The sequence below is a fragment of the Coloeus monedula genome (genome assembly GCF_965178545.1).
Source record: "Coloeus monedula genome assembly, chromosome: 4".
NCBI lineage: Eukaryota > Metazoa > Chordata > Aves > Passeriformes > Corvidae > Coloeus > Coloeus monedula.
Window position 1 is genome coordinate 40060198 of NC_138784.1, and position 13562 is coordinate 40073759.

Here is a 13562-nt window from a genome sequence, read left to right on the forward strand (position 1 = left end):
AAACAAGGTCAACAACCCTGAATGTGGCTGTTGAAATTTTGAAACATTTTGAAGTACATTAATTGCGCTGAGAATTTCTGTCTTTGTCACCCACTTACTATCCAGACCCAGCATTTCACATGGGCCCTCAAATGCCTTGACTTCTCCTGACATTACACTGAACAGGACTTGAAGTAACACACCCAAGCGTAATATGGAACCAATTAGCCCACTTATATTGGAAGACTTCAAATGCTACAAGAAATGAAATCTTAATCTCTGTGAAGGAAAACAGCAGTAAAGATCATTTCAACTCCATAGTTCAGTTTTGTTATGTGTGGCAGCTGGTATGGGGTCTGTAGCTCAGACCCAGGAAGCCGTGACCGGTCCGTAGAGATGGCCCTGCGAGGAACTGTCTTCCAGGGACCATGCAGCTTTTCCTCAGCCACTGGAGTGCCTGAGAGGTGCCTGCTTCAGCAGGATAACAGCTCTTCAGTGATTTTCAGCTAGTGATTTCAGCTCTTGCTCTGAGAGGCAATCTCCAGGCCAGACCAGGAAAGAGAGACGAGAGGCCCGTGTGGCATTCCCACATTGGTGACTTTATTGTCCTGCACCTGCGAAAGGTGGCCAGTGACAGGCTTGCTCTCCCAACTGAGCTAGCTGGGCTTCTTTTATGGGGATACAAAGGTGGGTGTGAGAGGGTAAAAGCCAATGGGTTACAAAGGATCTACATAGGGTCTCCCAGAGGATCATGGTTCTGTGTCCTTTCTCACCATAACAGAAGAGTTCTGGCCTTTCTAAGGGGGGCTTGCTGGGAGATTGTGTACTCTCCTCCTATCGCAGCAGGCTTCCTCCCAGGGCAGGGGCTGGGCAGGCTCCACAGTTATGCATATATTTCCACCATGTATTTCAAGAAAACATTTTTCCAATTTAGCAGCAATAATTCTGGATTTTATATGGAAGTGTATGAACTGTAGGCTTAGTTACACAATATCTCTCAGTTTCCAGAAATAAGACCAGCTAATCATTATGTGGGGTGGTGTTGCCTCAGGTGGCTGAATGGATAAAATGTTTTTGCCTCAGTGTCAAGACTCCACAGCCAGGAATTAATTTTTTGAAAAACAATAAAATAGGGGATCCTAAAGACATGATTCTCCAGATCCAAAAGGCTATACTTGATTAAGTGAGATTTACTTTTTAAATTAATTCCTCTTTACAAGTTGGTGAGAAAGTGATACGGAGTCAGCATTAGCTTCCTTCAGTATTTTATTTCTGGAATCAACCTTGGAGTCAAATGCACCAGCTGTTAAAGACAAATTTGTGTCAAGGGAGATAATTTGGATTTATATATTGAAAAGTAGGTTGGTACTGCCTTTTCCCTTGCCCTCAGACTTGGGTTTTATAGAATCAGCAGAACTCACAGCTTGGAAAGAAACAAGTCACAAAGAATTGTTTAACAGCAGGAAAACAATCATCATAACTCATCATATATCTATTTGCACCAGGACCCTGGTTTTGGTCTGGTGTATGAAATTCTGATAGGAACACTTACGAAGGCCATCTACAGCATGGAAGTCACTTAGTTCACAGAAAATTTTGAAGGTACATTTTTTTCTTGTTACTCATTTCTGATACAGCTCTCGATATTTGTGAAGCCTACGGGGCAAGCTTCATCTGAACAGACTATAGTTCAGTCTGCCCCTAATCTGTGCAAGGAAATGGACAGCACTCCACCACACTCATCCATCCTTGGAGCAAAAGAACAATTATCAACAACACCGCTTCACGCTTGCTCATTCAGTGCTTACAGAACTGGAAACAGCAATAGCTATTTTAGATGACAGTAAAAGAGATATTCACAGTCACATCTGATTCAACACTGGTTAACATTAAATATAGATCAGACCTGTTTCTTTCACATAATACTACATTAAGTCAACCAGTTTAATGAGGGAAATCTTTTATGAAGATTTAGAGCCCATCAAGGAAGAACCAGGGGTGACACAACACTCCTAACATTGAGTAATTTATCTTATCCTATGTGGTTAAGTGGTTTTGAGAGGTCAGGCGCATGTTTCTCTCCATTAACTGTCAGTGCACTACAAGGTGAGAATGTCAGATTTACAGGTCTACCTTTGGGATGCCTCAAGTAAATTGGGAGGCATCCCACCTCATATACTCACTAACCAACCCCTTATCATAAGGAAAGAGAAAGACGTGAGAATTTGACAACATTACTCACATTCTTATGAAACAGTGCAACCTTTGTTATTTATTGTGACACTGCTTACTGGAGCTCTCTGAACTGTCCTCTGCTCTGTTTAAGCTTAGAAGAGAACCACAGTTCTGTTTGTCTTCTCATGGCTTCTGGGCTTTCTCAGTCAATGTTAACTAGTACAATTTACTAGAATCCACACATTTTTAGATTCTACTGAAACTTCATACAAACAAAAGATAAAGAATCTTCAAGAAGAAGGGAAGAGGGAATTTCAAGGTGCTATTCTTGCTCAAGAATGTGGGACATGAATTTCCATAAACTATGTTCTGTAGCCAAGGCTACTGCTTTTCAGATCTTAAGGGTATGTGCATGCACTACAGCCAAGAACAGAATTACGCTTAAAAATCTGAAAAGCAAATAAGTTGTAACTTTCTATTGTTATTATTCCACTCAACTCTCCTTGATGAATGTTATACAAACCAAAATACAGCAAGAAGGAAGACGAAGGAATGTATTTCCATATAAAATGGACAAAAACGTATGAAATTAAAGCTATAGAGCTTAAAATATTCCTTTGTAGTATCAATTCATTTATGTTGTTTATTTTCAAGCAATCACTATGCTGGACAGTAAAAGGATAATAAACATTTCAGAGAAATGGAACCAAACACACCTTTACAAAATAAAATGTGGTGTTCCAAAATAATTTATATGAGCACTTTTTTTCATTTTTCTCCAGATCTAAATATTAAATTTTACTAAAGAGAAGAACTGCACTCATTCCACAAACAAAATCAATTAGCATTATAACGACATAAAAATAATCATATTAGGACATACAATATTGTAACAGTGGAAAATTGAGTCAAATCTTTTTGGTATTTTCTGTATCAAGTTCAACAGCACACTAGGAAGTACTTCAGCAGTTTCTAAGAACGACAGGGTATTTTGAAGAAATACAGGCTCTTCAGTACAGTAAAAAGAACTGTTTACATTAGAAATAATTTTTGAAAGGATCAGCATGAATGTAAAAAATTATGTTTTAATTTTTGCATTATTTTATCACTGAAAATAATAGCTAGGGATTAGAATTAAAGTATCCACAGTTCTCCTCTCTCTCAAAACATGCATGTTTACAGTCATAGACAAGAAGATAACACATCATTGCAACTAGGGACCAAAACTGAGGACTGAATTACTGTTAAAAACAGCCAGATGATCATTAACAAAACAAAGTCAAGTTTTTATAACGTAAAATCTTTTGAAAGACTTCACAATGCTCTAGTGCAGTTACCTCTGAAAAGGTGCAGGATCCAGTATCCTCATGAAAGTACTTTGGAAAATTAGTGGGGAATGCATTACTCATCTAATCTTTTGAGTGGTTTTTAGATAGATGAGACTTGGCCAGACAACATAGGTTGGATCTTCAATCAAGACCTCACTTTAATTCTCCATGAACAAGACATCCTAGAGCACCGACTCAACACCGACTCACCTACAAAAATTGGCTTAAGAAACAGCTTTTTAAAGGATCTAGACTTTCAGGGAAGTCTAGCCACATCTGACTGCATTCAGTGCATGGAAAAAGAAGATGCCACACTGACTCTGTATAACTGCACACTACTTCTGAAGTGTCAAAATCAAACACAATTGGAACAGATTATGACGTTTTACTCAAAATTTGGTAGTTCTTCTAATAGTCTAAATATTTCAGAATGATCTGCAATATTCTCCTAGACAGAGAGTAGACAAATCATGGTCTACTGAAATCTGATGTAATGACCTATTTCTAGCTCTTTACTGTTACCAATGGGAAGATGTCACAAAGCAAGAATGAAGGGCAGTGCCAAAAGCAAATGGATACTCCTTTCCCTATGATAACTCCTTCCCTACTACATCTCTGGACTGTTAAGTAAGTGCTAATCACTACTTTATGTCAGCAGCAGGAACAGAGTGGTAGGGCACACAACTGTGTTTTATTGCAGTGATGCTGGAACATCACTGAGCTGTGACTGTGACTGAAGCCCAAACACCTCAAGTGACCATCTGTAGTTAAATGTACCTCAGTACTACCAAGCCTTGTGAGCAACAGCAGAAAACACAGTAGTATCAAGAATTCTTTTCACGCTACCTTTGACATTACAGTGAAAGTAAAATCACATTATTTGCAATTTTTCAATTAAATCTGTAATTATTCAGTTAAAACCCTTTACTAATGCTATGTCCCCAGGTACCTCAAAATCAAAAAGTTACAAATGTTCCACTATTTTCCTCTTGTTTTACACTTTCACTATTGACATATTGAATTTCAAAATGGGGACAATTCCATTGTCTCAATTTGTAAAGAAGTCAGTACCTTACCAGCACTGTATGTGCTAATTATTAACTCTCATCATATTAAACACAAAATGCTGCATAAATTCCAGAAATGCTCAATGGGACTGTTTTCCATTCTGTTTGAAAAGCACCACAGAGGGGGAAAAAAGAGTCTGTTCTAGCAGATTACAAGAAAAGAAAGATACTGGAAAAATGATATAACAGTACAAGTTAGGGCAAAATAATTACTGAAGCTTGAAGGTGCCTTCCATCTCAAATTAAATACAGCATAAGGATTAGTGGTAAAAGAAAGGAGAGGTGGGACAACTGGGAGAAACAGAAGAAAAAACCCTCATTCATTCGAGAAAGAGGAAAGAGATTATTTATCTGCAAAGCATTAAATGGAACTTGCTGCAAAATTGATCAGATCTCTTCAGACTCGGAAATACCCTACAGCAAATATTGATCAAGAGCAGTGAATGTGCTACAGACCGTGTTTATGTGCTATACGAAAAAAAAAGCGGGGGGGGAACTAAAGGGTGTTTAAAACATACTTAACTTTGAAACACACTCAACTGCTGAGTTAATGGTTGCATGAGTTATTGCAGCAATGTGTATGAGGATAGATGATCTTCAGGAAAACATACCTGGCTAGATTGAATGCATCATCAATCAAGCCTGCTCGATTACTGACAGAGAGAACCTGTGAGGGGCAAGCACAAAAATTGAACCATTTAGGGTGATGAAACAGTGAAGGTTCATCTAGAAAAGCAGATTTTAGGGATCAGAAGAGGAGCTTACCTCATGGTTCCTTGTTAGCTGATTAATTAGCAGCCTCCAATTCCTAATATCATAATTAACTCTAAAGTATCCAGTCTGGTTGATGTTCCCCACCAACCAACTTGCCTCTTCCAAAGCAGGAATTCTGTGGTGTTCTGGAAACAAAGAAGAAGAAGGGAAGGGGTCTTGGTTTTAACCTTAAACATTCTAAAAATGCATCTGTTACACTTTCACCTTCTTTAAATATACATGAAGGCAGTAAAATTAATTCAAAGACTAACAAAAATATTGTGTTGGATTAATAATTTCCTTTATCTGTTCTGATGTAGAGAGATGCCAGCTGACATTCACATGGGGACCTTTTACCCACACAGAATTTCAAGTGTGCTTTTTCTTTCCTGGGAAATATCATTTTTATGACAGGTACCCACTTTAAGTCTGGTATCCTTATTCTGGCCATGCTTAAATAGCTTTCTACAATTGTAACTCAAACAATTCAATGGATGTGCTACGGAGAGAAGAGTAAACCTGTGATTAAAAAAATAAATTCTTAAGTGTTTCTGCATGCATTTGATTAAGCTTTTACACTGGATTTTAAATTAAAGTACTTTGAGTTGTACAGCTTCTAGCTACTAACCACTGAGAGCCTCCTCTTTAGAGCTAGACCAATTAACCTTCTATCACCTAACCTGTTCTTCATCTTTCCCCTCATTTTAAGTAATCACTCTAGGGCTGAAAGTCTAAATTTATTACCGCATTTGTACAGGCAGGCACTCCACAACTATTTGCAGGAATAGGGATTTCAAAATTTCAACAACACAAAAGCCCTGAACTCACAATACACACTTCTTTTTTACCATGGCACAAAGCCTCAGGCTTCAACATCTCTGGAAGAAGTCTTCAATCTAGTACGTTATTTTGACAAAACTAACCATGAACTCTCGAGAACTCACTAAAAATTCAGAAACACTTTTTTCAACTAATAAAATTAATTTTTACACTGTTGAAGGAATAGTCTTCTCATTGAATTTTAAAAATAAAAAAGAAATACATAAAATTTGTTATAATGCAATTCCATTAGGGAATTGTTTGGTGTGCTTTAATTCCCTGGAGGTAATAGATAGGAAAAAAGTTAGCAATATGGTCTTCGCAATTCACACATACTATCTAGTACATAGGCTGACTAAAGAAATTGATTTAGTTCAGTCTTTCTCATAAAAAAGTTATTTCTGAGGAAATAATAGTTAACTAGGGCTACAGATAAAAGTTGTGCTTCTTCCTTGACTAACAGCAAACCCACAAATAACTACTATTTTAAGGTGCAGTAAGTACAAAGATCAGCAAGACCCCAATCTTAAAAACACATAATTACATGTTTAAATTCATGGACCTGCATTTTGCACATGAATTTGGATAAAAAAACTGCTGTATTAAAATAGAAAGTCCTCTTTACTCCTAGGTAGTTTTAAAACCAATAAAATCTCTGAAAAACACACTTATTAGAAATATTAAGCCGAGAATAACTCAGTTGTTGCATGTTCAATTCAATTCTTTACGATCCAACATATCCTGCAGAAATAGGACTGAGAAAATCTGAATTAAGTCCTACAACTCTGAATTTCCCAGGCATTCAGATTGTCAAAGCACCTAAGCTGCTTTTGCCACACAATCTGATTTGGAACAAGGCTGTAACACTTGTGTGTCCTTTCCTCCACAAGGGGCTGTACAGATCAGTCCTAAGTAAACTCTCTTAGACTTGCCCCCTGTTTAAATCCTTTTTTCATTGGGTCCAAGTCAGAACCGGCCCATTGCTCCACCCTACTTAGAGAAGACTTGAATCCTGTTCCTTTGTAACCTTATACCACCTTAATGCAGTACAGCTTTCTGCCCATGCTCTTTGGTAGCAAACTAACCTTCAAATGCCATCAGTCCTGAAAGCAGCTACTTGTAACTGGTTAATCCTTGCACCTCTACAATACTACCTAAAAGCATACCTAATAGGCTATCAGCACACATTAAGCAATATCTGGGTAAATAAATACATTAAATGGAAATTTTCAAAATCATATGTAATTAAAAAATACATACACTTTTTCTTCTTAAAGCATTTATATTAAATTTTCACCTCCAAAGTGAGAAAATTACTTATGCTTCAATAGCGTATTGAATTATACTTGTCAGTCAAATATGACAAGTTCAGAATAAGCTATTTCACATATAACAGCTGTTCAACACCCCCAGTACATATCCCTATAAAGAAGAGAGTATCTTTTCCAAGCACGATGGCATTATTGCTGTTTCGGTCAGTTTAAATACAACCATAACCCCTTGCCATCATATTTCGATAAGACCACTTGTGTATTGACGTCCTTCTGAAATACAGGACAGGAATCTTTCACACCTTCCCAGCTCATATAAAGAGGTGGCTATTTTAAGGGACTGTCTGATACATATGCTTCATATAGCTCTATATAATTTTGTAGAATTTGATATTTGTGTCTGTCAGTTCTCATGCTTTCCTATAAAAGAAATTCTTTCTTTTGGTAATTACAGGCACTAAAAATTTCTATACATCTGGGTAATGTTTCCACTTACCACAAACACATTTATTAGTTTCCTATTAAAAGTATTATAGCTAGGGAAAAGGTAGTAACTCAGTGTTAAACCCTACATTAAACCATTCATGACTTTCTAAACAACAACAAAGATTTCATTTGGAATGAAATCTATCTTTGAAGGTTTTAGTTCACCTCTTAAAAGTCATTCTAAAATATATATCCCATTGTATTTGACATTAAAGGGAGGTTTATTTAATCTTCTTCCATCAGAAAGTGTTTTTCCATGGTCGTGTTGTCGGGGGGCCTCAGAAAATAACACTGCTCTAAAACTCCTAGTTTTGCTGCATACATATAGGAAACATTTAGGATGAAATGGTTAAACTTTATGACATTTGTTTTGAAGTAAAAAAAATCAGTTAGGGTCTCATTCCCAGTTTGTCTGCTATCAAAGTGTGAGATAGTTCTCCAGCTGGTGCATGTGGCTTGAAGTTCTGAGCTCTCCCATCTCTCAAGCAACTTCAATTCCATCAAAACCAGCATGTGAGGCAGTCTGGGAGCAGGGCACCCTTCTGCAAGAGAGTACTCTCAAAAGCATGGACCAAATAGAGTTCCAGTACCATTTTAAGTGTTCAGACTCACAGTTGTTATTTTAACTCTTCACTTTATACAACTCCTAGCATACTAAGAAATTGGTTTATTATTTTCTTTTTCCCCCTGCTGGGGGAATTGACTCCATTTTGCTGCAAAAATAACTGCAGAAGTGTAGCCCAATTACTTGACAACAACAGCAAGTGAAATTTTTCTGACAAAAATGTGTTCCATGAGGAATTTCACAATAATCTATACCGGCTTTAACTAAATTCTGCAAATCTTCTTGCAAGAACTTTTCATACAGGGAGAAGGCAAAAAGTGAGAAGAAAAAGTTCTATCTTGCTTGCCGTGTTGCCATAGCTCCATACTGAAAGAAAATATTTTAGTATAGAGATCAACAAAATAAATGGAGCACATCAGGAAATATGATCATGTTCTATCTCACATAACTCTTCCTCAGACTACCTTTCCATCCATTAACATTCCTATATGATGGAACTGCTAATGTCTAAGGTGATACACAATGTAAGCAGCAGTCTTCTGCTAGGATCTTCTCTCGGCTGTTAGAATAAGGGGAATGATTCTGACTCACTCTGTCAAAATCACATAGGATTCCAAGTCCTGTATACCTGGCCCTCACGATGGCTGGCTGAAGCTCAAAGCAGGACCTGTATATTGATCTTTCTTCACAGTGCTTCCCTTCTTCCTGCTTTTGAAAGATAAAAGAGTGGAGTCTGGAAGCAACATAGGTAAAGTTCAGCAGCTGAGTCTCAGAAAAGAAAATAAAGGGTGTTTTTCTAAAGCTGCAACTAATGCTCTGCTCCCCAGCAGGTGGCCAGCAAACCCCAGCTCAGAAGCATCTGTCTTCTACAAAACACTTCATGGAGCAGAATCTGACTTTTGAGTGGCTTGAAGTAGAGACTATCTAGTAGGAGGTGGCAAAGTAAATTGGGACTTGCTGTTGGAAGGCAATTGCCCTGTTCAACTTTCTTTCCCCCATCTCATCACAATCCTGAGGAGATATTAGAAGCAATCTGAACAGCAGTCACTTTAACTGAGGTAGGGAGGTCCATCAAAGGAGTATTTCCCTGGAACATAAATCAGGTAACGAACAGGAGGTGGGGATGGAAAGGGCAGGGAGGCAGACTAAAGCTGCGCCAGCCAGCTCAGCAGCACTTGCTGAGTTGCATGGAGATGTTTCCTACTTGGAGGCTGAGTACCAGAACAGTGATTCCCAAGGAATTTTCCAAAGCCCTGCTCACCTATTGGAAATGGATGCTAGCTTAACCTCCTCACTTGAGGTTAAGGCCAGTTCTGGATTTGCAGAAACATGCACAGGTGAGCCTGTGCTTCCACATCTAGTACATCTTCATCAGCAATAGCCAACACCTTCCCACAAGCCCTGCTAAGCAGTCATGGGGATGGAATGGGTTCAAAGCTGGTTCTTGACTCTCCATCCACTACTGATTTTGGGCTGATCCCAAAACTGTGTGGATGCATGATCACAGATCATTACAGCAACCACAAAAGAGGCAACTTATCTAGGAGAAACACAAACAAGTCCTGGAACTGTGACAGAGCAGAAGTTTGTAATACCAATGATTTCCACAGCGCCAGCAAAATTTATCGTTCAGCACACCTGCAAGAGTGAGGCACAAAGAGCACTGCAGCCACCGTAGCGTGATGTCTCTGACCTCAGCACGGACAGGAAGGTTCGGCATGAGATGTTTCTTTTGTGACTGGCTTACATTCACTTGAAGCAGAACAGCCTCATCCATGGCCATGGAGAGTGAACAGGGAAAAGGTGGTGGTGACCTATTTGTGCAGCACTCTGAGAGCAAATGAGACAGCTCCATTTCACACACCAGACAAACTGAACCCAGTAAGAGGACCATCATCTGATGGCTGGCATACGAACTGATGAGTAGAAATATGGTTACATAAATGCTATGGTTCACTGGGTAAGGAGAAGAGAGACTGGCAGAAGCACTCGCAAAATGAAAAGCTTTCCAAAATATGACTACATACCTTCAACAAACAGGTGGGAAGAGCTATATTAAATTTGAAACATCCTGGATATTATGCACTTTGTCGAACAAGTTCCCAAGGCCTGGCACTGCCCTCCCTACAGGATTTGCTAGAAAGGACACTGAAATACAACTCAAAAAGATACTGCATATCTGTAATTTCCAGTGTATTCCTTCACTTTGGTGCTGTGAAGAATGGACAGACCTAGCACTGTTGCCAGCAATTGTGGTCACATGCAGTTATCAAAACTGATCCTGCTCAGCATATTGAACAGTCAGTGATCTGCATGCTCACTATCTCTGGTATGTACCAGAGACAGAAAGGATGAGGACAGGGCAGCAACTCAATCATCCTAAAGTCATGTGGCTCTCACAAAGCTGGAGAGCAGCCTCACATCCCTTGTTCATGAAAATACCAACTGGTACCCTACAACACCTTGATGAGGTCACACAGTAGCAAAGAGGATGCAAAAATCAACAATTCTCTCTTTTGTCTTTCTGGATGTGCATGAAGGAAAAGACTCTAACATCAACAAATAACCATTCTTGGTGACCCAGAGCAAGGCGCAGGGTTTACTCCCAATGGATATTTTTATGTGAAATACCACCAAATAAAAGGAATTTTTTTATATATATTTCTATATGTAGCTTTTTCAAAACTGCATTGGTTTCATTTCTCTCAGATAACCCACAGACAAGGTTAATATTATTGGAAGATTAGGTGATATGCCAAGGTGGTAGTCATCAACTTGAACCCTTTTCCCTATTGGCAGCTGAAATGAGGTGTGTGATCAGTAATACATGACTATGTTGGGTTTGCATGGCCAGGTTTGGTAGTGGAGGGGAGGCTATAGGAATAGCTTCTGTGAAAAGCTGCCAGAAGCTCTTCCCGTGTCCAGCAGAGCCAATGCCAGCTGGATCCAAGATGGACATGCCACTGGCCAAGGCTGGGCCAACTGGAATTGGTAGTAATGCCTCTGTGATAACAGATTTAAGAAGAAGAAGAAAAAAAATGTTACTGCTCAGATGTAATTGTGGCCAGAGAAGAGTGGGGTGAGAACACGTGAGAGGAACAACCCTGAAGACATCAAGGTCAGTGCAGAAGCAGGGGCAGGATGTGCTCCAGGCACCAGAGCTGGGATTCCTCTGCAGCCCGTGGTACAGCCCATGGGAAAGCAGCTGTGCTCCTGCAGCCCACAGAGATCCACCTGCAGTCCCTGGAAGAGACCTGCAGCAGAGCAGGTGGATGCCTGAGAGGAGGCTGTGACTTTGAGGGAGGGACCCCACATTGGGACTGGGGAAAGACTCCTCTTGCTGAGCAGTGGGAAAAACAACGAGTGACGAACTGACCATAACCCCCCTTCCCTGCCTCCCTGCACCACTGGGGGAGAGGAGGCAGAGCTGGGAAAGAGGGAGGGGTGGGGAGGGGGGGAAGGAGTTTCAAGGTCTGTTTTTAATTCTCATTGTCCTGCTCTGATTTTGTTAGTAGTAAATCCAAATAATATGCCCAATTTGAGTCTGTTTTGCCGCGATGGTATTTGGTGAGGGATCTCTAACACAGACCTTATCTGAGATCCATGAACACTTTGTTATATTTTCTCCCCACCCCAGTCCATTTTCAGAGGGCAGTGATAGAGGGACTTTGGTGGGTGCCTCGTGTCCCGCCAGGGTCAACACATCACAATAACAAACAACAGAGAGCTGTTCATTAGCTCCTATCCACTCTTCCAGTAACACTGGAAGCTCCTTCAGCTCAACATTTTAGTCAACAAGAAGGAATTGCCTACTCTTTCCTAAAAAGCACACAGAAACCATCCTCATGAACAGCATTTACTCCAAAGTTGATTTGAGTATCTGCATTTAATTACATTCACTTGAAGAACAATGTGACCACTTCCAATCTTCCAAATATCCTCTGGAGCAGTTTGTTTCACTTCCAGCTTGCAGACTTTTTCCCAGACTACCCACTGGGACAATACTGAAACTGTGTCCTCTGTGCAACAGACAGTCTTCAAGATTCTTCCAGTCCACAAGAATCAAACCTGGAAACTGTCCTTTGGAGTCTCAGAATTCCTCCCTCATCCCCATGAAACAAACATACCAGCTGCAGAGAAACTCCCAGGAATATCACAAAATCACATATACCAGCCTCAGCATGTACAATCAATCACACACTGAATATACATTCAGGCATGTTCTTACTGAAGCTTTTATGTTGAGGAATTCTTCATCTGAGCTAGAGCACAATAAGTAGAAGCAAGAGGACATTCTTGCTCTAGTCATAAGTTTACAGTCTCATTTTCAATGAGACACAGCAAGTGAACGAGTGAGTGAAAGTAATGAGGAAGAACAAGGATAATGACAATAGATCACAGTGTCATTGATTTGCTACACAGGAGACTGATGACTCGGAAAGGTTCCTCCTTAATTTCTACACAGTAGCCAGCCCAAAATAATTGCTCACACTGGCCATCATTAATTTGTTGATTTCTTGAAGGCATTCCAATAGAAGCGGTAGATCTTAAAAGAGTGGGTAGCAGTTTTATGGACTTGTTCCTCCACACCACTCAGCAAGTAAAAGGCAATGAGGAAGCATCTATGTAGATAATAGTAATATCCTGAACTTTGAAGGTGGGAGTGAAGGGAAGGAGGCATGCATGTGCAACCTAATGAGATGGGATGATCAGCTTGCTCTGAAGTCAATGGGAACCTTTCTAATAACTTCAATGAGAGTTCAATCAAGCCCTAAAGGACAAAAGTAGATTAGGTCATTAAGGCAGACTATGAAAGTGCAAACAGGTCTTGAAGTATTTTGGAAGTGTTAATATTAAAAAGTATGGCCAATGCAGTAAGTTTCTGAAAAGTGAGGCAGAATCAGTATGCTTTGATGAGAGTATGCTCCCCATGTATGAAAATGGCTCTGATTGCAGGCACATTTATAGATCATTCTAACATGGGAGCAGCATAAAACATGTTACTTTCTCATAGGCTGCAAACAATCTGGGTAAAGAAACACATACCTTGTACCACTAGAAAGCCAGGGTACTCAGATTTCTACTGATCATACACCACTCATTTTCAGTCCTTCTGGCT

At 39.7% G+C, this 13562-nt stretch overlaps 1 protein-coding gene across 1 annotated transcript in view; it reads right to left on the reverse strand.

Annotated features, from left to right (window-relative positions):
* The window catches only part of TRHDE (thyrotropin releasing hormone degrading enzyme), a gene marked incomplete at both ends in the record, with an annotated part of 200774 nt that overhangs the window by 34465 nt on the left and 152747 nt on the right, over nt 1-13562 (reverse strand). Inside the window, 2 exons of the mRNA XM_082279873.1 lie at nt 5161-5216; nt 5315-5448. Coding sequence (XP_082135999.1) covers nt 5161-5216; nt 5315-5448 — 190 coding nt within the window. The remainder of the gene's footprint in view (nt 1-5160; nt 5217-5314; nt 5449-13562) is intronic.